This window comes from Sus scrofa, chromosome 1, assembly GCF_054392235.1.
Source record: "Sus scrofa isolate SSC_HxYL_T2T_F1_AM1 chromosome 1, Sscrofa_HxYL_maternal_Yorkshire_Landrace_v2.0, whole genome shotgun sequence".
Taxonomy (NCBI): domain Eukaryota; kingdom Metazoa; phylum Chordata; class Mammalia; order Artiodactyla; family Suidae; genus Sus; species Sus scrofa.
Genome location: NC_139383.1, coordinates 201,230,903 through 201,258,533, shown reverse-complemented (window position 1 = coordinate 201,258,533; position 27,631 = coordinate 201,230,903). Strand labels below are relative to the sequence as shown.

Sequence of the window (27,631 nt, the reverse complement as noted above, 5' to 3'; positions counted from 1 at the left end):
GGCATCGCATGAGTACATACACTTAAAGAGTTTGAAAGAGGACTTCCTACATAATGCAATAAATGTTAGCCATTATTAAGTGAAAACCCCTTCTGCGGTAAAGGCATCTCAAAGCAAGTGCTCAGTGGTTATCCTCCTCTCAAGCACTCGAGGCTGCATGGCTCCTTTAGTTAGGTCGTGTGGAGTAGCTTGGGTGAGTAGGGACAGTGGGTGTGGGGCTGAGGGCACCGGGTGATAAAGCCTGAGGGTTTCTCAGGATTCCTTTTCCAAGAAGCAAGATGATCACACGGGAAGAAAGTGTCGGTGTGACCTTGTCTTGACCTCCACAGTGCCCGTTGAGTCCAGGGACCCGGGCAGCCCCAGCAGACTCAGCACCTGCTGCTCAGATGGCTTGTGGCCAGTCTGCCTCAGGAAGGGTGGGCTGGTGGCGTTGCGATCTCCGGAAGGGATGGGCGGTTTAGGAGGACTGAAGAAAGATAGCAAACAGCTCTCACCCTGGAGTTGGAGAGTCCGAGTTTTAAGTAAATATCCTCGCCCTCCTCTCTCCCCTCAAATGAGAAAGAGGGATGAGGCAGAAAAGTGCTGGAAGTCCTGTCATTGCAGAATCTTTGGCTGTCAGCTAATCTATCTGAGAGGTCTGGGATTATCTTAAGAGAATGGACTGAAGCCAAACCGGGGGGCCCAGGTAGCAGGCTTGAGAATAGATTGTGGTGAGAGAGGCTGCTGAATCATTGCACAGTCTCCTCAAAGAGGGCACCTGGGTCCTCTGCAGGCCTGTGATAATGGATTTTGTGAATGAACAAGGGAGGCCTGCTTTATTCTTTGTGGTTCTTTATATGGTGAAGTCAACCATATCAAGTAGCTACTCAGCCCCATGGAGCAAGAGAAGACGCTGAGCTGCAAAGGCTGAAAGATTCCTAGAGTCAGAATGAGCCCTCCCTTTCCAGAAGTCTGATGGAGTAGAACTTCAAAGATTTAGACTCTAGGCTGGATCAACTCTTTACCAAACTTTGAAATATCTAGGTCACCAACTTCTCAGAGCCACTCGTTCTCATGTGTAAAATATACTATGGTATTCACACTGCAGCCAGTGGTAGAATGAACTCCCTACTTTACAGGAAGAGTGTGAAGATCTAGTCAAATGACAGGGGTGAGAGTGCCCAGGAACTGCTCCGAGCTAAACATGTGGAAAGGGAGGCTCCAAGTCACTCTGTTCATTCCAAAGTCATTTTTTCATCTTGGAATGCGAAAAAAGAATCCTCAACAGAGACGGTCACTTCTACTCAGATACTCTTTGGTGGCTCTATAATTCCCAGTCCTGTTTGTAGTTAGAGGGAAGCTGTGTTCTGGTCAATTTGGTGTGAGCAGAGGTGACAATGTGCCCCTCCTAGAAGAGATAGTTAAACAGTGAGCACCACCCCCTCTCTCTGCTCCCTCGCTATGGCAACCTTGGAAGTTGCAGGAGCAGAGGGCATATAGTTACGAGTTGGGAGAAGGCCCATTGAGCGTGTACAATACTTTCCCAGAATGAAACTAAGTATTGACTATGTCTAGCTACTGAGACTTTGAGGGTCAGCCTGTGGTAGCAACACTTAGCTGTCATTACCCTGATTCAAAACGAAAATTGTGGTTTAAGAAGAGACAGGCCACATGCATTTAAGCGATACCACATGATACCAGCCTTTGCTAGCAGAAGTTGCTTTGAGTCAAGTGTTCTATCCATTCTGCTCAAAGCTTATTTCAATTACGTATTTCCTTTCCTAGTGGGGCGTGGACATATCTTTCAAAAAATCCCTTTTGTTACAAAATGCATTTATTTCAGCCAGATAAAATTCTCCAACTGCATACACAGGCATAGCAGGTCCTTCTTTGATAAATGTCCTGCTTACAAGAGCCATTTCTAATTATTAAAATGCATATCAAACAGACAAGTTTATCTCTCAAAACATAATTTAAATAAATTGCTAAGGTATAAGTGGTAAGTCTGCTCATCAGCACGAGCGGTTCTTCACTGAGTCCAGAGCGGCATGAACACATCGCCCACGACAAGATTCCGCAAGTCAGCAAGCACCTGAGCTCACCTGCTGATTACGCAGATAGTTGTGTTGTGGCAGTGAGCTGCCTAATGGGAGAAGCTAGGTGCAGACAAAGTATGACATATGTAGCATGGAGAGGCATTTCATGGAAGGCAAATGCCATTCATGTAACTTAGGAATGAAAGCTTGGTAAACACAAATCTGTTGTTTATGCTACTGGGTATTGTGGCACCATCTCACTGGGCACTCAATAAATATCTATTAAGTGAAAGTAAGGATAAAAGAATAAGCTGTAGCAGTGGCCTGGGTGCCCACCTGTTAAGAGAGGGCTTTAAGTTGTGAGCTTTATGGATATCAGTTTTTGTTTCTTCAGAGTAAATCATCCTATTTGGAAAGCTCTTCATTTCTTTCTCTGTAAGTTCTTCACAAGCATTTCGAGACTTGCTGCAGACTGCCAGTATTATGGGCTCATGGGCTTATAAAACAGCTTGCAGTGGTCCCTAAAACGTCTAGGTTTGTCTCTTGAAATAAAACGCCTGATTGGCTCAGAAGTTCTGGGATCTAGTTTATTCTTCACACCCTTTCTCCTTTTGGCTCCAACTGTTAATATCTCAAGTCTGAAGGAGCCATGGAAATGCATGGGCTGAGCAGTGAATTTCCTCATGACATCTCATGTCGGTATCAACTCTTTGCCAGCACCGCGATCCCATGGGACTTCAAATAGTTGATCTCTTGAAGTTCCGTCCTTCACAGAGTTCTCCACCTGCCCCCGAAGGTCAGGTTCTTGTTCTAAGGCTGATCCTGGGGACGTGCCCACATAGGAAACTCCTGGAAAATCTCCATCCCCTTTTGATTCTCATACCATCTCTCCCACTCTGCATAAGGTTATGGGTGCAATTCTGGAGAGACAAAGGAAAAGTTTCTAAACTCATCCTGGTTGATCATAGGAAGATGTCCCTCATCAATTGGAGTTAAAACCGGTTCTTCCTTGATGAAGTCAGGGTCAAAATTACTGACGTCTTCTCGGGATTTCTGTCAAAAAGGAAACAAGATAAATTTCAGATTTTAGGCACTTGAGACTCACTCCTCTTCCATGGGATTTAAGCCGTTTCCAGTGAGTTGGGAGAACTGTTCCACAACTCTCCTGGTAGCGTGCGTTATTTACAGTCATGACAATTGATTAGACAGTGCTTTATTACTAATTCTTCTGCACTGTGTACCATTATGGTATTTGGTAACCACCAACTCACTAACCCCACAAAAATCTTGCTGAGCAGGCCGGCCTTAGGCTGGGAAGCTAAGGAATGAATTCAGTCACCTAACGCAGCTGGCTGGTTGGTCCCCCCGCTCCACTGCACTGAGGTACCACTTCGCATCAGGCCTTCCTGAGGGGCATGCAAGTCAGCAGAGGTTGCGTCAATTCACACTTGCCCCACCTGTTGTTTGTACAAAGGTCTATATGCTTGAAGAGATTTTCTTGAAAGGCTTCTTGGAAACACTCAGTTTAGGGAACAAATGCCTCTCACTTTACTCACCAGTCAGATCCATTCTGCCCTGCTGGCAAAGCTCACCCTCCTCCCAGACGAGCTGGCAGGGGGATGCCCATTAAAGGAAGTGGCTTAACCTCTGGGTGTTTGTTAGAGATTAAACTAAGGATGCTTGGAAATGGGTATTTGACATCTTTAAAAACTCATGCCGAAAAGATCTCTGACGTCTCCTATTTGAGTCACTGATCCTTCCCTCTCTGCCTCGTCCTAACCCTTGATGCAATGCTAGCCCCTGCTTGTTTGCCTTCCCACTGTGGTTCTCCTGACCACACTTGAGAAGGAGCTTAGCTCTCAAATGAAGAGTGAGGTGGCCCCCAGGAATGCCAGCCCACTCAGCTGCCTCACTCGGGGACATACCCACAGTGTTCCAGCATTTCCCAGTCAAGGGGACTTGGCCTCTACTGGCCTGAACCCTATGTGGCAATATCTGTCACAGACCCTAGCTCACCAAGGCAGGGAGCCAGGGTCAGGGCAGGGAGGAACATTCAGGGGCTTGGGAAAGGTCCCCTGACTAAGGAGCATGAGGAAATTGGTTATGGAGAATGAATTTCTCAACCCTACTCCTTTGGGGAAATCTGGAAAATTTTAAGGACTCTTAGATCTCAGGAAATCCAACTTAGATTGAGGGAGGATGGGGCCCAGGCAAGTAAGAGGTGGAAATTTGATGGGAAGTAACCCTGGCACATGGAGAAATGGTGCCTTGGGAGCAAGGAGCCCAGCCTCATCCTGGGTGAGGCTGCCTTGCAAAGCATCAGGCTCAACTTCCGGTCTGGTCATTCCACAAGGGACCTGCTAGCTGCTCAGCAGACTTGAGTGGAACACTGTGATGTTTTATGAAAGAAAAAAAAGTCTGTTGTGGTGGTCACGGACACTTACGATTCTGGGTCTGAATGGTGGTTCTACTTGGCGATGGTTTAGTTGGGCCCAGTCGATTTCCTTAAAGAAAGGGTGTCTCAGGATGGCATGCTCACCACCCTGACTCGGGCTGCCCAGGCGCATGGTGGGGTTCTTGGTCATGAACTGAGAGGGAGAGAAAGCAGGTCAGTCATTCAATCCTAGACGATAAGTATGTCATAAGACAGTAGGCATCGGCTCTGGCAGGAGGGCCTGTGTGAGGCTTTCTGGCTGATCTTGCTTAACTAGCTGAATTTTCCATCACGGGTGGCTCAGCCACGATGAGTCATTGGGTAAAGGCGCAATTGCCTGTGTGTATTTATGACCGTCCCCACTGCCATTTCAGACATGGCAACTAAAATAAAACTAAAAGGGTCCAGTTTTCTTTCCTGTAAATACCGTGGTTTTTTTTTTCCCCCTTGAAAGAAAAGAAACTCTTTATAAACTACGGTGCCTTTTCTCCAGCACTGCAGTTGTAGACAGCCGGTGTCTTATGAATGGGGCTACTTTTCAGAACAGCTGTGCCATTTTTCCGAAAGACGCAGTCGGCTCTCTGCCGAGACCGCAGAGAGAAGAGTGAGAGTCGTTATTCTGAAGCTCTGTGTGAGGAAGCCGCAAGGGCGAAAAACTTACAGTTCTGTGTTCAGGCGCCAGGAAAAACAAAGTTGGCCCCTCTTATTTATGCGACAAAGATAGCATAGTTTTGAGTGAGAAGTTTTTTTGTTTTTTTTTGTTTTGTTTTGTTTTGTTTTTTGCTTTAAGATGCTCGCTTCTCTCCTGCCCTTCCATTTGGAAATGTTTCGTGACTGAGACGCTTGCTAACACAGACCAAAAATGAAGAGCACTGCCACACATTCCAGGCATGTGGGTCTGTAAATCCTCTGTATTTCTATACTTTTCTGTGGCTGAGCCCCTTTCAAGATGTTCTAGGCTAAGTCTACTTTCACAAAGGAGTCCTTTACGGGTATTCTGATCATTTCCTGACCAAGTGCCAGTTAGAGGACCATTCACTTTTCATGGCCAGAATGTAATTTTCAGTTTCAACGACACTAAACTAATTTCCCATTAAAAAAAAAATTTTTTTTTTAGTGTTATTTCACCAATATAATTTATTTTCTACTGTACAGCAAGGTGACCCAGTTACACAAACATGTATACATTCTTTTTGCTCCTATTATCATGCTCCATTATAAGTGACTAGACATAGTTTACACAGCAGGATCTCATTGCTAATCCATTCCAAAAGCAATAGTTTGCCTCTATTAACCCCAAGCTCCCAATCCCCTCCACACTCCCTCCCCCTCCCTCTTGGTAACCACAAGTCTTAATTTCCCATTTTTAAGAGAAAATTGCCCTGGGGTGGGTTGGGGGAAACTTTAAAAAACTGACCTTTAAACAAATTTATAATAGCCCCTAAGCACCCCTTTCAAGTCTGAATTATAAACGCAAGACAAAAGTAATTGCGTGTCCATAGAAATGGCTTTGGAGTAGAACTGACAGAATAAATTTATTAAAAAAATCAGGAAGGCGCACACAAGAGAGGGTAGGTTTAGGAGGTGGCCAGCCCTGCCAGGCCAGGTGTCCGAAGCTGCAACACCTCTCAGGTTGCTTCAAACAAACATGATCACATGGAAGGTGGAGGCTGTCACAGTCCCTAAGTGAATCTGACTGGACAGACCTCGTAAAGTGCTAAAATGCTTCAAAGGGGAGCTGGTAAAAAATGAAGACAATGATGGGGGTTAAAGGCTTCTCCTGGATCTTAGAGACAAGGAATGAAAGGCATGGTGGTGCTAGATTTGGAGGCAGAACTGGGAAGTAAAAGCAGCTTTCAGAGCTAGAATCCATTCAGAGCAGTTAGCACTCCAGACTGACACAGTGGTCACTGTGGGCCTGGGAAATCTCTCTCATAAACAACTCTGTTCTGGAAGAGCCAGGCATTCGTGCGGTATGGACGCTCCTCAGAAAGGCAGGGGAAAATACACAAAAGAAATGAGATGATTCCCTCCTTAAGAAAGTCAATAGGATATACAATCCTGCTGGAATAGCAGTGTCTATTCTAAGAGCTAATTAACAAGAAAATGCTGGGCCAAAAAGTCAAGCTACAAGGCCGGCAGAACAGACCCAGAGGGCTTGTGAGAAATTCCCCAGCCTGCCAATGGTGCGAGCAGAGGACACCTTGTGAATATGTGGGGACAGCTTGTTCTTCTGGGCCAGAGGAACAGAGTGGGGCTCTCACTGCCAGGGTGGCAGAAGCCCCGGTATCCGAACAACTTTGCCTATTCTTCCCTGGCACAGAAGCCAAGCTTCCAAGGGGTGCTGCCCAAGAAAAAGCAGACCAACTCTCGGCTGTTCTCGAAAAACTGCATCCCTGGAAATGAAGTCCTGACAGAATAACCCTTTGACTAACTGAGACTTAGAATTTTGATAACTCCTTTGGAATATCCAAGCAGTTTTAACTTTGCATATCTTGAACCCTTTAGATACAGCCATCCTCCATGTTCATAAAAGTTCAGTTTACAATGGTTTGCCAGTATCTATGCAAGGCAGGTCACTAGGCCTTGTGGGGTGGGGGAAACACAGGACAAGGACAGTGTCTCCCCAGGAAGGAGCTGATCAAGAGAAGGAGACAGAGGCAAGCACTTCATCTGTAACACATCTGGATGAAATGAAGAGAGGCACAGTCAAAGGCAGTGAAGCTTCAGAAAGAGGCAGGGCCACAGCAGTGGGGGCTGGTGGTGAGAAGACAGGTGGTGGCCACATGGAAGAGGTGACATTTGGAGAGAGGAGGTGGACGCACAGAATTAACAGAGGTGGAAAGGAAGAGGGCAGTCATGCCTGAGAACGCAGCTGGCATGGACACAGGCCCGCACCGGCTTGCATTGGTGGTGGACCATGTAGGGTGGAACAGCTGGCATGAAAGGACGGCTGAGGACCCGTCAAAAGCGTATGGAGAGGTGACTGATGAGAGCTGCCCTGTGACTCAGATGACGCAAGCCACAGCATGATGGGTCAGTCCTTAATGGAGAGGTAAGAGATGGCTGGTGGGGTCACTAGTTAGGAGGCCAAGACAGTAGCTAAGAAGACACGATGCATTCAGAAACTAGACTTCCTAATCAGCAGAGAGGAAAAGCGGGGAGCAAGTCCCGGAGGGCCTGTGGCAGAAGAATGCATGCATGCCACCCTGCCTGGAGTAGGGGGAAGGGGCAGGAGGAACTCGGGGTCCCAGGGTCCTCTCGGCTGACAGAGAAGGGGTGGCGAGTAACAGAAATGGGAAACAGAGGAGCACTGACTGTTGGGAGTATTAGTGTTAAGAGAAGTATAGCAGTAGTAACAGAACATCTGTTTTGTCAGCAGAACAAAAACATCCAATGTTTCTCAGGAGCTTACAGATCTGGGAGGTGGGCAAGCTCAGCTGTGCATCTGTGATGTGCAAACATCCACCCGGGGCTGACGAGGGGTGCTAGTTTGAGGTGCCGGCCACAGTTAGAGTTCTGACTCCCCAGGACACCACTGTGTGGTGAGAGACCGCTAAAGCAGGGAGGGCAGGGCTGGTTGGGGGAGGGGAGAGAATAGCACGGAGAGTGGCCCCAGGCCGCAGACATTTTATTTGGCCCACACAGACGGTTTTAAAATAATTTTAACTACTTGGCAAACGTTTAAAAAGTAGGAAATGTCACATCACATAAAAGTCAAGTTTTCCAAATTCTCTTGGAAGATGGAATGTTCTGGAACACTGGACCTGAGCTGCTTCTTGGTCAAAGTGGCCTGGAGTTGAACAGCAGCTACCATGTTAGCTGGGGCATATGCTCCCTGGTCAGCCCCACATCCCACCACTCCCTGCAGGCTGTGCTGACTCTGATCTAGGCACAGGGCAGGCAGGAGTTCATGAGAGAGCCAGAGGAGGATGAAAGCTGTGGAACTGAAACCAGGAGAGGGACTGTTCTGAGAGGAGACGAGGTTATGGGAGGTGATAAGGGAGTGGAAGTCTAGAGGGGCACAGTTATAGCCCCTCTGTGACTGCCCTGCTCTAAAGATGCAGAGATGGGAAGTTCAAGGAACACTGACATCAGTCCCAGGCCAGGAATCTTTCCTGGTATCTGGGGTGGGCTGGGGACAGGATGGATATGCTGCCCTAGGTCCAGCTCAGAACTCACCCTAAGTAAGCACCAAAATCCCGCTGCCAGCAATGGAGTGATTCTGCTGCAGAAAATATCGTCTATCTCCTTATGTCCCCCCTGGGACCCAGATGCCAAACAAATGAACAATGATGGTGTTTAGAGCAATCACGCGTCCATTCCTCGGATCCTGCTTAAAACCTACCTCACCTCAACTGACCTTCTCCCTGACTGTGGTCCCAATGGGGACGTGAGCCAAGGAGGAAAATAACTTCATGAGAGATTCTGGAGACATTCACCCAAGGAAGCAAAATGTTTGCTAGGATCAAAAGGAAAGCACTTTATAAGCTGCAAAGAGTCAGGAGGCCAGAGCGGAAAACCTGATTTCCCCCTCGCCCCCCCACAGAGAAGTCTCCAGCTACCAGAGTGTGTGGACTCCTATCCCTCTTCCTCCTGGGGCCCTGATGATAGTGGAATTGATCTAGAGGATCCTAAAGGAATCAGAAGCACACTTGGCCAGGGAACGAAAAACAACAGTTCCTTCAAGGCTGCAGAGGAAGCACGATGACAGGGGAAAGAAGTCAACTAGGCCACCCACCCCCAACACCCGTGTGAAGAAACCTAAGTGATTTGGACCAGGTCTGTAACAGAATGTCCTGTGAAGCATCCTGCCAGCCAGGGCTGGATGTAAGAGCGGCTCTGATGTGGAGGGCACAGAGGTGAATTGGTTAGGCCTGCCTGCAGCCTGACAATTGTGTTTGGATGCTGTTCTCCCCCCAGTGAGCTGTATCCTTGGTCAAGTTTATTAACATCCCTGGGCCTCACATTCCTCAATTATAAACTGGAGATCTTCCTGTATTTCCTAATGTGTTGATGAGTAAATAAGAAAATCAGTGTAAAATACTGGGCACAAAGCAAGCCCTCAATCAGAGCTGGTGAGTCTCAGCAAGTATCTATTGACCTCCTTGGAGCGCCAGCTTGTTCTCCCTTAGGGCAGGGGCCTGCACTGAAAAGACTTTGAGATGAACATCTGAGGTACGCCTTGACCTTGAGGCTTACCTGGCTGTCTCTGCAGCCAGGAAAGAGAATGAGGTCTGTTTCTACCCTCACCGTCCCAGACTCCAGCAGGAGGATGGTGGCGAGGGTCTTGGGAAAATAATTTTTCTGACAGCAAATCTTTCTCTTTTTCTTTTGTCTTTTTGCCTTTTCTAGGGCCGCTCCCATGGCATACGGAGGTTTCCAGGCTAGGGGTCCAATAGGAGCTGTACCTACTGGTCTAAGCCAGAGCCACAGCAACGCAGGATCCGAGGCACGTCTGCAACCTACACCACAGCTCACAGCAACACTGGATCCTTAACCCACTGAGCAAGGCCAGGGATCGAACCCGCAACGTCATGGTTCCTAGTCAGATTCGTTAGCCATTGTGCCACAAAGGGAACTCCCTGACAGCAAAGCTTTCTAAAGACAATCTAAAAGCAAGAACACAGATAGTAGTCTGGTTTTAACATGCAGTTGTATCTGCTTTAACAAGAGGAGGGAAGTGCAAATGCAGGGTGAAGCTGCAATGGAGCATTGTCTCATAAGTCTGAGGTCAGCGATAGCGCTTGTCAAATCCTGGGGGCTCTGTTCCACCTGAGGCAGCTTTGGTTCCTAGTTGTCAGATGTTCCACAGGAGGGAGTTCTGACTCAGCCTGTGTATTAAAGTGTCTATAACAACAGGATCCAAACGCACTTTGCAACTCACTAAAATGTAGGCAATGACAAAAAGTATTTTTTCTTTCAAAAATCCATCTGATTTCCTAGGAAGAGGACTAGTTATATAAGTAGAGCAATTAATCTAAAAATATTTTCTTCCAGGAGAGAGAGAACACTGCCATTTGGCTGTTGGGCAAACAAAACAACTCCCTTTCCTTCAACTTCAGACCAAAGGCCTGAGAGTTAGCAATTAGCGCTGACAAGCGAGAGGTCAGGAAATCACGCCATAGGACATTCCCATCCATACTCCAGGGAGATGCCCCTAGTGAGGAAGAAGGAATTTTATGGCTCCCCAGAGAGTCCTGAGGAGGAAGAGCAGAGACAGAACACAGGACACAGTATAGAGTGGGATTCACGGCTGTGATGGCCAACCTCACCATGGACACAGAGCTGATGGCCACCTTGGGGTGGATAAAATGCATGCTTGTGTATGTTACAGCCACCCATGTCTCTGTCTTTTGCCACTGTCACAGGCAGAGTCTGACTTACTCAGAAAGACTGGTCACAAACCTTCTCTTCTTCTGGCCCATCATGCCGGCTGCGGTGGAGGGGCACAGACCTGAGAACCCCTTGTGCCAGCAACACTATTCAGCCCAGAGCAGCAGTAAGAGAGACAAGGCTGTGCATGTGAGTTGGCCGATGGGGCAGCAGGGAAGGAAATACAGATTGGGAAACTGAGGAACAGACCCACCAGTAATATGTCCCGGGCCACCCAGTTTGAGGGTGGTGGAGCTGAGGTTTGAACCCAGGCCTTCTAGCACTGGAAGCCTTTGAGCTCACTCACTATGCCTAATCTCCTTTTGATTCTACCATTCTTCTCATTGGGACTGTGGATGAAAGAGCAGTGTGGACTGACAAGCAAGGAGCGATTCTGGGGTGACCCTTAGGACTTTGCCTGCATGGGAATGCACAGCACTTTGTATGTTTATTTAGGCTGCACTCCCTTTGCTGGCCCACGAGACATTCTTCTCTGAGTGTCTGGAGGGCTCGGGCACTGAGAGAAGGGCGAGAAAAGGAGCAGTCTTGAAAAGAACCCCAGGAATCCTTCCTTCTGGCCACCTGGTGGTATTTCCAACAACTGAGGGTCTTGATATTGGAGAAGGAGAGATAGGACACTGCTGATATTTTCAAATACCAGAAGTGCCGTCAGCCAGAAGAGGCAGTTCTAAATGGGAGAAATAAGTTCTGAGAGTGGAAGTTAAAGGAGTGTAAATAAGGAAAATTAACCCCCCCCCCAAATCCAATACTCAATGCCAATAAGTGATAGTCTGTTCCTCCCAGGAGGGCCCTTTCTATCTTATTGGAGATGCTGGAGGAAGAGTCTGAATGGCCTGTCTGGCATCAGGTGGAAGGGCAGACAACATCCTCCAGGGTCTCTGCCAACAGCGAGAGTTGGCAATCTTATCCTTTCCTTCTTCTCTACTTGGATTTAGAGAGAGGAAAAAAAAAAAAGAGGCTTGCCATACAAGTAAAGCTTGCTGCCCTCACTTAAAAATGCCACATTTTCCTTGGGTCTGAAATGGATGTGTCTTTATAAAAATGACATAAAACTTGTTTAAGCTGATCTCTATGGCCTAGTTACCGAAGGAGTGGGCAGGTATGTAAGGATACTTGAAAATGCGAGCAGATCAATGGCTTAACACATCAGAATTATCCGTGAGAGCTCTCCAGATACATAATTTACAGTACACTTTATTTCCTCTTAAAGAAATCAAGAACAAAAATGCCCTGTACTCTTCCTGTTCCTGCACTAGGGCAGAAGCAGTACTAAAATCTGCAGCAAGTTTTTTGGCTCTATTTTCCATCCTACTTGTGACTGGAATCCAGCAGCCTTTTCATGAGCATATACTTCGTTCCTTGTCAATGCTCTTAACACTCTGCCTTACCTGTGTTTTATGTTCATTAGAGCGTCCTCTGAAACCCAAGCTATCTCAGTAGCTTCACTCAAGTCACATGATAATGTTGGATCAAAAAAGGTAAAGGTCAGAGGTGAGTCTCAGAGTTGGAAGCCCAAGGTCAAGCTCTTGTGCCAAAGCCAGTGCTGTTGGCCAAGATGGTTTTATTCCAGGCAAACCAGTTTTGAGCTACTCTGACTGATAGGCTGGGTTTCATTGCTCTCCAGTAACTTCCAAGAGTTAAGGCAAAAGGAAGCTCTCCTGACAGCTGTGATCCCACAAAATATAGCTACTGAAAGGAAGAAACTGGGAGCAGGGGAGTGGGATGGACTAGAAGTTTGGAGTTAATAGATGCAAACTGTTACATTTAGAATGGATAATCAATGAGGTCCTGCTGTGGAGCATAGGGAACTATATCCAGTTTTTTGGGATAGAACATGATGGAAAATAATGTGAGAAGAACAGTGTGTATATATGTATGAGTGGGTCACTTTGCTGTACATCAGAAATTGACCGAACATCATAAATCAACTATAATATTTTTTTTAAAAGAAGCAACTGCTAAAAACAAGACCCTCCAAAGTCACTCTACACAAAGCCCTAAAACTAAAAGTTTCTCCTGATGAAACCTACGGCAACAACCTTCTTTATCTGGGATACACATTATCTTGGGTGTCCAAACAAACCTACACATCAACTGCTAAAAATTATTGTAGTTGATAGTTGGAAAGGACAAATGAAAGACAACAAAGTGTGCTACCTCTGTCAGAGATTTTCCAACTTAAAGCAAAAAGCTCTTCTGACCCACAGACATGAGTCAGCCAACCTTTATACAGAAGACTTTCATGCTCATTCCACAAAACCTCTGACCCCTTTATCCTCCTGCCTGAGAGAAATTTAAAGAGTCATGTGGTTATTAGTATGTCATTAAAAAAAAAAAAATCCTTCACACTGCTAGCCACATATAGGTCAAATGTTAGGACCTCTCTATTTAGGAAACTTATAATCTAAAATGGGGGGAAGGAAGTTGAGAATAGCCTTAAGATAATCAGAAATGAAGCCTCTTAGAAACTTAGTATGCTGGTGTTTTATTGTTTTCTGCCAACACTAGCCTGGTCTATCTGTGAGTGAATGGTCCATCTCCCCCCCTCCTTTTTTTTTTTTTTTTTTTTTTTTTTTGCTTTTAAGGGCCACACCCATGGCACATGGAGGTTCCCAGGCTAGGGGTCCAATCAGAGCTACAGCTGCTGGCCTACACCAGAGCCACAGCAACACAGGATCCAAGCTGCATCTGTGACCTACACCACAGCTCACGGCAACACCGGATCCTTAACCCACTAAGCAAGGCCAGGGATCAAAGTCGCAACCTCATGGTTCCTAGTTGGATTTGTTTCCACTGTGCCAAATTGGAATTCTAGTGAATGGTCCATTTCTGAAGGTAGTAGGAGTCTTGTAAGAGGCCTGCGGAGAAGCTTTTTTTTTCCCCCCACCTTTAAAAAAAAGTGTGGTTGATTTACACTGTTGTGTCAATTTCTGCTGTACAGCATAGTGAGCCACACATACATATATATATATTTTTTTCCCATACTATCCTCCATCATGTTCTAACCTAAGATATTGGATATAGTTCCCTGTGCTGTACAGCAGGACCTCATTGCTTATCAATTCTAAATGTAATAGTTTGCATATATCAACCCCAAACTCCCAGTCCATTCTACTCCCTCCTCCTCTCTCCCCCCTGGTAACCATAAGTCTGTTCTATATGAGTCTGTTTCTGTTTTATAGATAGGTTCATTTGTGTCATGTTTTAGATTCTAAATATAAGTGATATTTCTCCAAAGAAGATATATGGGCAGCCAATAGGCACATGAAAATATGCTCAACATTTTATATTCTTGCTCTTACCTCCTTTGTCAAAGATTAATTGACCATAGGTGTTGGGGTTTATTTCTGGGTTCTCTGTTCTGTTCCATTGGTCTGTACGTCTGTTTTGGTACCAGTACCACACTGTGTTGACGAATGTGGCTTTGTAATATTGCTTGAGGTCTGGAAGAGTTATGCCTCCTACTTGGTTTTTGTTTCTCAGGATTGCTTTGGCAATTCTGGGTCTTTTGTGGTTCCATATAAATTTTTGGATTGTTTGCTCTAGTTCTGTGAAAAATGACATGGGTGATTTGATAGGGATTGCATTGAATCTGTAGATTGCTTTGGGTAGTATAGCTATTTTTACAATATTAATTTTTCCAATCCCAAATGTCCATTGACAGACTATTGGATTAGGAAGGTGTGGTTTATATACACAATGGAATACTACTACCGAGCCATAAAAAAGAATGAAATAATGCCATTTGCAACAACGGGATGGAACTAGAGACTCTCATATTGAGTGAAGGAAGTCGGAAGAAGAAAGACAAATACCATATGATATCACTCATGTCTAGTATCTAATATATAGCACAAATGAACCTTTCCACAGAAAAGAAAATCATGGACTTGCAGAATAGACTTGTGGTTGCCAAAGGGGAGGGGGAGGGAGTGGGATGGATTGGGGTTAACAGATGCAAACTGTTGCTTTTGGAATGGATTAACAATGAGATCCTGCTGTGTAGCACTGAGGACTATGTCTAGATACAACAGAGCATGACAATGGGAGAAAAAAGTACGTATACATGTATGTGTAACTGGGTCCCCATGCTGTACAGTGGAAAAAAAATTGTGTTGGGGAAATAACAATAAAAAAAATTAGACTACCTAAGCTAAAAAAAAAAATGCTCAACACCACTAATTAGAGAAATGCAAATTACACTATAATGAGAAACCACCTCACACAGGTCAGAATGGCCATAATTAACAAATCTACAAATAACAAATGCTGGAGAGGGTGTGGAGAAAAGGGAACCCTCCTTTACTGTTGGTGGGACTATAAATTGGATTGTTGAATCCAATTGAATGTAAATTGGAATATAAAACTATGGAAAACAGTATGGAGATTCCTCAGAAAACCAAATATAGAGCCACCATAGGATCCAGTAATCCCACTTCTGGACATGTATCCAGACAAAACTATAATTCAAAAAGATACATGCACACCTGTGTTCACTGCAGCACTATTCACAATAGCCAAGACATGGAAGCAACCTAAATGATGAATGGATTAAGAAGATGTAGTACTTATACACAATGAAATACTACTTAGCCATAAAAAAGAATGAAATAATGCCATTTGCAGCAACATGGATGCAACTAGAGATTCTCATACTAAGTGAAGTAAGTCAGAGAAAGACAAAGACCATATGAGAAGCTCCATTTCAGCATATGGGAGCTCCAGTCCTGGCGAAGGGCTGTCAGGCTGAATGTCAACCATCTTCCCATTAAAGAACCTTTTAGTACTTACTTTTGGATTCTCCCAACACTATTTGAAAAATCAACTCTAAAGATCCAGAGCTGGATCCTCTGCGTGACTGGTCCCAGCTTTCCCTCCACTTCCTCAGCCTCCTCCTGGCTGACTCCTTGACCATTCCAACTTCTGCCAGGAGGGGAGAAGGAAAGGGAAAGGATCAAGCTCAGTGCCACTCGGTCAACTGCCTGGTGATGATGTGGGACACACTCAGGGCTAAAAGAAGACCCCCAAATTACCTGTGGTTCCTTCTCTGCAGAGAGGCAAATGTGATTCCTGCAAACAATGTGCCAGATAAAATCTGAGAGGCAAGATGACAGATAAGCCCACACACTTTAATTTCTGTAAAATTTAGGAGCAAAAGCATGTTATAAGCTACTTTTTTTTTTGTCTTTTTTAGGGCCACACCTGTGGCCTATGGAGGTTCCCAGGCTAGGGGTCCAGTCAGAACTGAAGCTGCCAGCCTACACCAGGGCTATAGTAACATGGGATCCGAGCCAAGTCTGCAACCTACACCACAGCTCACGGCAAGGCCGGAGCCTTAACCCACTGAGCAAGGCCAGGGATTGAACCTGCATCCTCATGGATGCCAGTCAGGTTCATTAACTGCTGAGCCACGACGGGAACTCCCTATAAGCTACTTCTGATGCCAAGTTTACAATACTTCCCAAGCCAACAAAGTGACTTGGGAGAATTCGCCAAACTCCTTTCAGCACTTATTTAACCTGGCCACCTGAGTGAGCTCACAGAAAAGGGTGTTGACCTCACCTGAGTCAGCACTGCTGCCTGGTGACCTCCCACAGGAAATGATTTCACCCAAAAGAACCCCCATCTCAGAGACCATCACCTTCCTAAGCTGTGTGTACTCAGTGAGGGTTCTCCCCAAGATTTTTTGAAGCTAATGAAGTCAAAACTCCGCACAACCACAGAAACTAAGCAAACTCTTCTCTTCTGTGTTGTAACTCTTCCCATTTTAGGATCGCTTAGTGCCAGTTTAAGAAACTTGGTAACATAGGGGCCAACAGAAGATATGTATTTACACCCAAACTGAATGAAAAAAAAAAATCATCTTTAAGGTCAGCAGTCTAGAAAGCCTTAGATATGATTTTCACACAAGGATGTGCATCTTTCCAAATTTCTTATGCTTCTCCCATGGATGTTTCCAGGTTTTATAATCTGTTATCTGAGAGTGGGGGCGGGAGAGTTTTGCTTTTAAAACATGCACATGTGAGCATTTAACATATATCTGATGGAGGCAATGAGAAACGAGACAAAAGGTCAAGAAATACAGTCCTCTCGTACATTTGGGGATGAGTACTATGGTAATTTTTAGTTGGAAGGACATTTGGTTAATGACTTGGGAATTTTTTTTCAAGTAGAAAACTGAGTTGATAACTGTGTGCTCCAACTCCCCTCCTCCCACCAATTCCATGCGGAGTGTTCTCCTAAACAACTCCTCTGTCCTCTATATATGTTTATGTGACATCTTTGGACATCAATACACCAAAGACTCAAAAGTCTACGATCCTGGGGTGGTGGTATAGATGATGATGGGAAGGGTGAGCAGAGGAAGGCAATGTTGGGCTAGGAGTTATGTTGGGTAAGAGGTTGGTGCCTATCTTGTCCAACTACTCACTCTCCATAGAATGAGAGACAGGAACACCCCCTCACCCCGAATTCAGGGGACCCACTGAAGTTATTACACCACATGAGGCCCTGGAGCCTTGAACATCTATGACTCATTGGTGTTATATGAAGGGCATCCAAACAGTTTGCACAGACAGGGAATCATAAAAATTATACCTTGTATTTAAAAAAGTAAGAAGGCATTCAGAAAGCATTTCCTTTTGAAGGGGGAAAAAAAAAAAAAAAAAAGGCAAGTAAAACAACCAGCAGACGTTAAGTCCAGGAATACTGCTGACCTTATGTTCCAAAGGAAGAACATTAGGAAATCTCAGGAAGCCAAGTAGGGATGACCCACCGTGCTGACGTGGTGGTGAGAGCGGATATGAAGGGCTGGCTTGGGGATCTTGGTCCTTCCTGCCTGTCGGGTGGGGAAGGGCAGACCGGCCTGGAAGAAAGGATCATACACAGAGGCAAGGGCAGCAGCATGGGCAGGGCTCACCCATGAGCGCTCTCTCCTCCTCTCTTCTTTGTGGTACACTCAGGTACCCCCCATTCTTCCCTTCTGGAGAAGGTGTGAAGACTGTTCAAGAATGTTAAAGAGTATGTCAAAACTACTGATTTTGTCCATGGAATAAAAATGACCAGACAGTGTAGACTCCTGGCCCAGGATTTCAAAACATTTACTGGGAATCAAAAAGATGTAGTTGGGCCCATTGTTACTGAACATTTCACATTAAAAAAAAAATACATTAAAAAAAAAAAAAGATGTACCTGAGTCTATTGGACAGCTGGTATGTGGGTCATTTTGTCTATTTGTATTGTTAAACCATTAGCAACATTCATGAAAGCTGAATTCACTTTTTCTAAAGTCTAGAACATCTGTGTGTGTATAGCCATACTTTGAACTTGTATAAGAGATCACTTCATGTGTTAAAAATATTATTATGGAAATTTTCAAACATGTAAGTATGTACCTATCACCCAGATACTCACTGCCACGTGCCCAATCTCGCTTCATCTATTTCCCTCTATCATCCCTGGACAATTTTGAAGAAAAAAAAAATCCCAGATATTTTGTCTGTAACTACTTCTGTCTGATCCATAATACCTCTTTACATTTTGGGAAGTGATCTTTTAAATATGAAACAAAGATCTTTATCATTCATGCTTCTTAGAAAGCCTTCAATGACCCTTCAGATAAAGGTTAGACACTTTCACAAGGCCCCCTGTGTTCTCTGTGCTCTAGCTGGCTGTTCAGCCTCATCTTCTACATCCCCCACATCTGCTGAGGCCCACAACTTAGCTCATTATACTCTAGCCACACTGCCATAGAGTGACTTCTCCTTTCTCAAAACCTCTGCATACTTACAATATGCATATATATATATATATATATAAAACTGAATCATTTTGCTGTACACTTGAAACTAATACTACATTGTAAATTAACCATACTTCAATAAAAAGATAAAACAAAAATAAAGCAATGGGACCTAATTAAACTTATAAGCTTTTGCATAGCAAAAGAAACCATTAAAAAAAAAAAAAGTATGGGATGGGAGATAATAGTTGTGAATGATGCAACTGACAAGGGCTTAATATCTAAAATATACAAATAACATACAAATTAACAACCACCAAAAAACCCCACAAACAACCCAGTAGAAAAATGGGCAGCAACCAGTACAAAAAATGGGCAGAAGACTTAAATAGACATTTCTCCAAAGAAGACATATGATGGCCAGTAGGCACATGAAAAGATGCTCAACATCACTAGTTATTAGAGACATGCAAATCAAAGCTACAGTGAGGTACCACCTCACACTGGTCAGGATGGCCATCATTAATATGTCTACAAATAACAAATGCTAGAGAGAGTGTAGAGAAAAGGGAACCATCCTACACTGTTGGTGGGAATGTAAATTGGTACTACCACTAAGGAAAACAGTATGGAGATTCCTCAGAAAACTAAAAACAGAGCCACCATTGGGTCCAATAATCCCACTCCTGGACATTCATCTGGACAAAACTCTAGTTCAAAAAGACATAGCACTATTCACAATAGCCAAGACATGGAAGCAACCTAAATGTCCATCGACAGATGAATGGATTAAGAAGTTCCTGTCGTGGCTCAGCAGTTAACGAATGTGACTAGCATCCATGAGGACGCAGGTTTGATCCCTGGCTTTGCACAGTGGGTTAAGGATCCAGTGTTGCCATGAGCTGTGGTGTGGGTTGCAGACATGGCTCGGATCTGGCATTGCTCTGGCTGTGGAATAGGCCAGCAGCTGTAGCTCTGATTCTACCCCTAGCCCGGGAACCTCCATATGCTGTGGGTGCAACCCTAAAAAGCAGCAAAAAAAAAAGATGTGTTATATATACACAGTGGAATCCCACTCATCCATTAAAAAGAATGAAATAATGCCATTTGCAGCAACTTGAATGCAACTAGAGATTTTCATACTAAGTGAAGTAAGTCAGAACGAGAAGGACAAATAGCATATGATATCATTATATGTGGAACCTAAAATATGGTACAAATGAATCTATCTATAAAACAGAAACAAACTCATAGACATGGAGAAGAGATTTTGGTTGCCAAGGGGGAGAGGAGAAGGAGTGGGATGGACTGGGACTTTGAGCTTAGGAGATGCAAACTACATTTAGAATGGATAAGCAATGAGGTCCTACTGTGTAGCACAGGGAACTATAGCCAATCTCTTGGGATAGACCATGATGGAAATAACATAAGGAAGAGGGAACATGCGTGTGTGTGTGTGTGACTGGGTCACTTTGTTGTAGAGTAGAAATCGGTACAACATTGTAAAATCAACTATAGTCTAATAAAATATTTTTTAAAATGTAGAGCAAAAAAAGGGGGGGGCATAAGGAAGAAAAAAATATTTATTTAACTTAAAAAAAAAAGCTCCTGGAAAAACAAATACAACTCTCTCCGAAATAAAAAGCCAACACAGCCAGCCTCTTGTACAATTAAGCACTTAATAATCTTGATGATGGTGGTGGATTGTTCAAGAGAGGATGAAGATAATGACAGCTCTCAGCGTGCTGTGAAATTACGACTTGTAACTTAACAATACTAATAACTTACTCCTGAATTGTACATGCCACTTTAAAAATGCTTTCATGGGCCGCACCTCATTCAAAGTGAGCACTCTAGGTGTTACAGAGGCAGAGGCTGGAAAGCAGTGGCAGGAGTGGAGGAAGGTCTTGCGACCCTCGGACTAGTGTGTGCTTTTCCCATTTCACGTGCTTTTATCACGTGAGGTTGATTCACCTCTCAGCCTCAGCTTCATCTACAAACCAGGGATTGAGACCAAGTGTTGGTAAAGATCTTTCATCTCTGAAATTCTGTGTTTATGTTTCTAATAGTCATCAAGGTCTATCATAAATGATTACAATCCACAATAGCATGCATGACTTCCTGAGAGTTTTTAGGATTATGCAAGATACCACACAATGGAGTCAACATTAGAAACTTTTTTTTTTTGCTTTTTAGGGCCACACCTGCGGCACATGGAAGTTCCCAGGCTAGGGGTCAAATTGGAGCTACAGCTGCTGGCCTATGCCACAGCAACACCCGATACTTAATCCACTGAGCGAGGCCTGGGATCGAACCCACAACCCCATGGTTACTAGTCGGATTTGTTTCCACTGAGCCACAACAGGAACTCCCAAGGAACTCTTTTGTTTTTTTAAATTGAAAGAAACTTGATTTACAATATTGTATTCATTTCAGGTGTACAACATAGTGATTCAAAATTTTTATAGCTTATACTCCATTGAGAGTTATTATAAAATATTGGCTATATTCCCTGTGTTGTACAATATATCCTTGTAGCTTATTTGTTTTATACATCATAGTTTGTACCTCTTAATCCCCTATCCCTGTCTCGCCCCTCCCTTCTTCCCTCTCCCCACTGGTAACCACTAGTTTGTTCTCTATGTCTGTGAGTCTGTTTCTTTTTCTTTTTCTTTTTTTATTCACTGGTTTGTTGTATTTTTTAGATTCCACATGTAAGTGATATCACACATCAGTTGTCTTTCTCTGTCTGACTTATTTCACTAACTGTGATACCCTCCAGGTTCATACCATCAGAAATTCTTGAAATTACCAAGCTCCCAAAATAGCACGAGTGGTTACAAAACCCTGGGAAAAGGCCTAAAGTCCGTATTTTTAAAGAAAGAAGTGCACCTGACCTTGATCTGGAACTGTGTAACAAAATGAAAACGTAGAGTCCCTAAAAATGTCTCAATTTACCTACCTCCTAACACAGACATATCCCCAAGCCCCCAGTTGTCTGGCCCAGGGCCATTTGCTCCTCCCTGGCTAGCACTGCTCAAAAGTTACTGCAAACATTAGTTTCTGTGATCACACTGTAAAACCACTGGTTTATGTCACCCCCAAGTAAAACTAGTAGATGCCCTGCAGATTTAGATGTTTATACAACCTGAAGTCGTTCCTTCCTAACCTCCTTGCTGAATCCTCTTCCAATGCCACCCCCTTGACCCTGGTATCCCCAGGCCTCGTCCTCCTTTGACACCCCCCACCCCCACACCCCAGGGCCACGTCTACTTGACTGTTCTGACTACCATGCTACAGTGGGCATCTCCAATTTCTCTTCTGACTTCCAGACCCACGTGACCACTGCAAGGAATAGACTATTTTCTGAATGTTTCCCTGACCCCTCAGGTTCCCGTGTCCTAAATTCATTCATGGCCCCTATCGTACCCTTAATACACTGGCAGCTCAGAACTGGGGACTGCAGGTCTTTGAATATGCACGCTGCCTCTCTCCTTCTAGGCTTTGCACAAATTATTTCCTCTGTCTAGAATATCCTTCTCCCCCTCATCAACCCTACTGAACCCTTACTCCTCAGCCCCTAGCCTAACTGGCACTTCCTCTGTCTTGTCCTTGTGCCGCTTCCCTGTCCTCCCCAACACCACCCCCCACCCCGCCCCTCCCCACCTCAGCTTTGAGCATTTCCCCTTGGCAGCGCGCTAAGTATCCATTTACGCATTCTCACTCCTGCTAGACTGTGAGCCACAGAAGAGGCCATGCCTTTTCATCTCTGCTTCCTGGCACTCAGCACAGGTCAAGCCAGGGGGAGGCATCTGACAAGTATCTGCCGAATGCAATTAGGAATTCTCATTCCCTAATGTATCAGTTTCTCCTTTCAGGGTCACAGGCTGATCTCAGCGCAATAAAAGAAGACTCAAATGCACACTCTTTAAATAACACTCTAATAATATAATCATAAACACTGTATCTTTAAGTTAAATATGTGGCAGATTCATGCTATGTGGTTATTAAGTACACAGCATTCTGGTAGCTTCTCCCCCCAGTGCCTAATGTTTCTATTAAAAATTGTAAAGAAACACATCAAGGAGCAATTTGGGTGCTAAAGAGGTGGGGCTCATGTGTTTAGGGGAAGGACACTGATTAATGGGAAGCAGAAGAAAAATGAGGAATGGCCAGGTGTAGTCTAACTCAGAACCCTGGACTGGGAGTCAGGAAAAGCTGGATTCTGATCCCGGGGTTCTTCTCCTTGCTGTGGTATAATACACAGAACATAAGGTTTATCTTCTTAACCATTTTTCAGTGTACAGTTCAGTGGGATTAAGTACATTCACATTGTTGTGCAACCATCACCACCATCCATCTCCAGAACTTTTTTCATCTTCCCACACTGCAATTCCATATTGCTTAAACCCTAACTCCCCACTCCCTTTCCACTAGCCCTTGGCAACCACCATTTTGCTTTTCGTCTCTATGAATTTAACTATTTTAGGTACCTCATGTAAGTGGAATCATACATGTGTTCCTTTGTGTTTGGCTTATGTCATTAAGTATAAAGCATTCAAGGTTCTTCCACGTTGTAATGTGTGTCAGAGTTTCCTTCCTCTTTAAAAGATGACTAACAATCCATTGTATGCATATAACACAGTTTGTTTATCCATCCACATCTGTTGATGGATACTTGGGTTGCTTCCACTTTTTATATATTGTTAATAATGCTGTGAACATCGATGTACAGATAAGCTTGAGTCCCTGCTTTCAATTCTTTGGGATGTACATCCAGAAATGGAATTGCTGTATCATATGGTACTTCTATGTTTAATTTTCTAAGGAACCACCCAGCATATCATTTTCCACAGAGCCTGCATTGTTTTACGTTCCCAGGAGAGGTGCACAAGCGTTCTAATTTAAGTCATGTGCTGAGGGACATTTAGTGTGTCAGTTTCCCTGGGCCTCAGTTTCTTCATCTTTTAAATGGAGGAATTAGGATGGATTATCTCCTAGGTTTCTTCTAGCAATAAAAGGACTATATTGGTCAAATTAAATCAAGTTGCAATTAAAGCCAAAAAGCAGTCTGAATGGCTTGTGAAGCATGACTTGCTCTCTTAAACCTTCTTCCTAATACAATAAACTGAATGATAATTCTTCAGAAAAAAGGGCAAAGAGTCTGCAAATGCACTCAGCTCTTATTGATGACAGTGGTGGCTGAGTCCTGAGCACTCACTCTGCCTAGCACTGTGCCAAGTATCCATAATGCATTATCTCAGGCGCCGAGAGTACAGATGAGGAAACCAAGGCCTGGCAAAACCCTGCCACTTGCCAAAGTCCCACAGGTCGCAGGGGATAGAGCCAGGATTTGCCCTGGATCCACTCTGCTCTGGAGGTAAGTTCCTCATGACCATGCCCTGAAGCCTCCTTCTTGGAGTTTCTCCCCCGGTCTTGAGTGCTCTTCACTGTTTTCTTACTTTCTTTGATCACACCTCTGTTTAAATGTCTCTGCCCTCTGCCGATAATAGCTGAATTTCCTCAACTACAGCATTTAAGTTTGTGATTTTAAGGCCTGGAGGCTGAAATGCACAACATTAAAGTGTACCAAATTGTCTCAGAAATCCTCTCAGTGAACATTTTTTTTAGTAATTTTCTCTGACATGTTTTTCAGTGTTTTTCTGAAAATTGTTTTTAAGGTGCCCTCCTGGAAGGAGGAGGAAGCAGAATGCTCGTGGTGTGCCTGTGTGGTCTCTGTGTATTCACTCACTGGACAGTGGCCTTAAGACATGGATGTTATTTCGATTTTATAAGTGAGGGGACAGAGATTCAGACAGGACACAGAGAGATGTGGTCGCCTGCCAAGGCCACTCAACCAGGACAGAAGGGAACAGAGCTGGGAGATAAGCCACCATGGAGTGAAACCCAAGCTTCTGCCCTCAGGGGGACGCCTACAAAGAACACAGAGAGCCTCTTAGGGAAATCGTGCTTGCTCGTGACACATCACAGCCAGCCGAGCTGCTGGCATTGGAAAGGAGCTGAAGTAAAGGCAAGTGAAAAAGTTAACAGCTTCCAGAAGCGAGTCTGCAAGGAGAAGGGAACCACTTGGTCTCTACTGAAGAGGAGATTCTCTTTAGGCACCAGAGGCTCTGGTTTCTCCCAGAACAAAGACTGCAGAGGGAGGATCTCCCCGGATAACATATATCCTAGTGACCAAAAATATTTTCACACTCATCAAAACAACAGTGTAAAGTAACTGGATTTGCCTGGCTAAGAAGAAACCATCTTAATAGTTCCACGTGAATCTTAACCTTGCCTGGGATCTACCTTAGGCTTTACAGGGATTGGGCCTAAAGGAGGTGAAATCTAGGTCCCAGATTTAGTGGCAAAGAATTCTCCTAAGAGGATTCTAAACAATGGAAAGAGGTGGAGCAATTCTAAAAATTGGAAGTAAAAATATTAAGAGAAGCAAGTGTAGGTGATGTTCCACTCAAACGATGATGTGGTCCCTTAAGATTTCTACTGGACCTAGATTCAAAGGTATAAGGTGTTTATCAAAGAAACACTGAACTGGATAGTTGATTCCTAAAGAGAGAACATGAGAGTTTCTGGAGGCACAGACTGACTTTTTGTTTTGTCTTTTCAGGGCCGCACCTGTGGCATATGGAGGTTCCCAGGCTAGGGGTCTAATTGGAGCTACAGCTGCTGGCCTACACCAGAGCCACAGCAACGCAGGATCCAAGTCATATCTGCATCCTACACCACAGCTCACAGCAACACTGGCTCCTTAACCCACTGAGTGAGGCCAGGGATCGAACCTGCAACCTCATGCTTCCTAGTTAGATTTGTTTCTGCTGAGCCACTATAGGAACACCAGAGTTTTTTTGTTTTTTGTTTTTTTTTTTTTTTTCAGACTGACTTTTATATCCTACTTTCCATGATACCAAGCATAGTGACTTTTATACACCAAGGAGAAAATGCACATTTCTTATGGCTTGAACTAGGATTTTCATTTGAATTATAAACTCTGGGGTCCTTCTTTTAAATAGTCAACAAGTTAAATCAACTATAGTAAGTGGATTAACTGCACATGATAAACCACTAGCATTGTGATGGTGGTTGTTGCAAGCCACAGGGGATGAGTGTGCCTTGGGCAGAGGGGGGTCCACAAAGACCCAGATTCTGGATCATGGAACTGGGAAAGTAATAATGCAAAGTAAGCCGAACTGTACAGCATGATTTGGTTGTATTATGATAGATTAGGTCATCAGAGGTATCTAGGGCAAGCTGAGGCATAAATCTACAAAGACAAGTCCTTCTCTCTGTTTTTTTTTTAAACATGAAATTCTAAAAGCCACTTCTTGGTTTCCTAAGTCTAAATATACAAACAGGTTTTTCTCAGGAAAAGATGCAGATAGAAGACATTTGGTAGAATCCATAAGTACTTTTAATATGCAATTAGTACTTCTTCAATTTCAGGAGAGTACTGGCACCTGAACTTGAGGGTCGAGTAATGAATTTTGACCAACTTTGGCAATATGTGCCTGAGAAAGATTTCCGTGATCATTTCTCTTTTAGTGATGTGGAGAATTCTCAGGGACAATCATGTCACCAGAGCCAGGACACAGTGATCTGTATACAACATGTCCTTAAAATGACCCAAATTAGATGACTGGAGATTTCTAAAGGAGACAAGTCTTTCACCAACATAGCTAATAGTTCCCAAATTTAGTTTTTTTCTCTCAAATTACTGGAAAGGATATGATTTGAGGGAAGTAATTCTCATCCCATAGATGCTACCCAACAGAAAACGGACTGTTCTGATTTTTCCCTATTTGAAAAATATTCATCTTTATTCCCCCTATGCCTACAGTAGAAAATAATACCTGACTTTATAATAAATAACTGACCCAAATTATATATTATTTTCATGTTACATGTTACTTTCTTATTTTCAACATAATGCCATCAAATCCATGTTTCGTCCTCTTTTCAAAATAAGGCTTTCTTTCTGGAGTTCCCTTCATGGTTCAGCAGTTAACAAACCTGACTAGGATGCATGATAATGTGGGTTCGATCCCCGGCCTCGCTCAGTGGGTTAAGGATCTGGCATTGCCATGAGCTGTGGTGTAGGGTGCAGACATGGCTCAGATCCTGTATGGCTGTGGTGCAGGCCAGTGGCTACAGCTCTGATTGGACCCATAGCCTGGGAACCTCCATATGCTATAGGTGCAGCCCTAAAAAGACATAAATAAATAAATAAATAAGGCTTCCAGCACAGTGCCTTAAATGAATGAAAGGAAGATTTTTTTTTCAACATGGTATTACACACTGCACCTGAATTCCCAGGCTGGGACCTGGCTTGCCCAAGAATAGCATGGAAGCAAACAAGATCTTGCAGAAGTTTAGAAAACCTCTCTTGTCCCCTCCCAGCACCACAGGAAAGACCCTCTCATCCTGCTCCTGGGACACTGCCCACAGAAACAAAATCAAACAATCAGTATGGATACAACCGGGAATGTTGTCCACATGACCCAACAGCCTCACGTGTCCTGACGGGATGAGGCAGGAGCAGCACTCTGCCCACACTGAAGCTACAAGTGCTAGAAATACCTGCTATCTGGCAAACACTGCTATCAATGACTGGTGCAGCCACCCCCTAAGTAACCATTGCATAAGAGAAAAAAGTAAAAACAGCCTGAGAGAACTCTGGTTCTTTGGTACTACAGATTAAAACAGATTTCAGCTGCAGCTGGTAGCTTACAGGTAGGTGGTATTCCAAAAAAACCAAAAAACCCCACACCACAAAGCATATCCAGCAAGCTGGTCTGCAAGAGTTGGAAAGCTGGCTGAGTCAGCCACACTCACAGATTTCAGGATCCCAGCGGCATCTTCATGGAGCCAGGTGGGGTAGACCACTTCATCATTCAGTATGGCCTCAAAGAGGTCGTCTTCATTCTCGGCCTCAAAGGGCGCATGGCCGCAGAGCATCTCGTACAGCAGCACACCCATCGCCCACCAGTCTACTGCAGGCCCGTACAGCATTTCCTGGAGGATCTGTGC

At 44.3% G+C, this 27,631-nt stretch overlaps 1 protein-coding gene and 1 long non-coding RNA gene across 4 annotated transcripts in view; both read right to left on the bottom strand.

The window, feature by feature from the left end:
- Positions 1-1,795: 1,795 nt before the first annotated feature.
- Positions 1,796-27,631, bottom strand: part of PRKCH (protein kinase C eta) — a 233,037-nt gene continuing 207,201 nt past the window's right edge. Inside the window, exons 12-14 of one of the 2 annotated variants that reach the window (XM_021062478.2) lie at positions 27,437-27,625; positions 4,460-4,603; positions 1,796-3,068 (exon numbers count right to left, since the gene is read on the bottom strand). In XM_021062478.2, coding sequence (XP_020918137.2) covers positions 2,922-3,068; positions 4,460-4,603; positions 27,437-27,625 — 480 coding nt within the window. In that variant the 3' untranslated portion in view covers positions 1,796-2,921. Of the gene's footprint in view, positions 3,069-4,459; positions 4,604-24,207; positions 25,247-26,919; positions 27,626-27,631 lie in introns of those variants that run through there. The other variant, XR_014820289.1, reaches the window with a different exon arrangement.
- Positions 11,211-15,966, bottom strand: LOC146406957 (uncharacterized). 2 transcript variants are annotated; one of them, XR_014820318.1, is made up of 3 exons: positions 15,879-15,966; positions 15,637-15,768; positions 11,211-11,512 (listed from the first exon to the last, which is right to left on the bottom strand). It is a non-coding gene; the product is annotated as an uncharacterized LOC146406957 (long non-coding RNA). The 2 variants fall into 2 exon arrangements; XR_014820317.1 differs by lacking the exon at positions 11,211-11,512 and adding an exon at positions 14,148-14,393.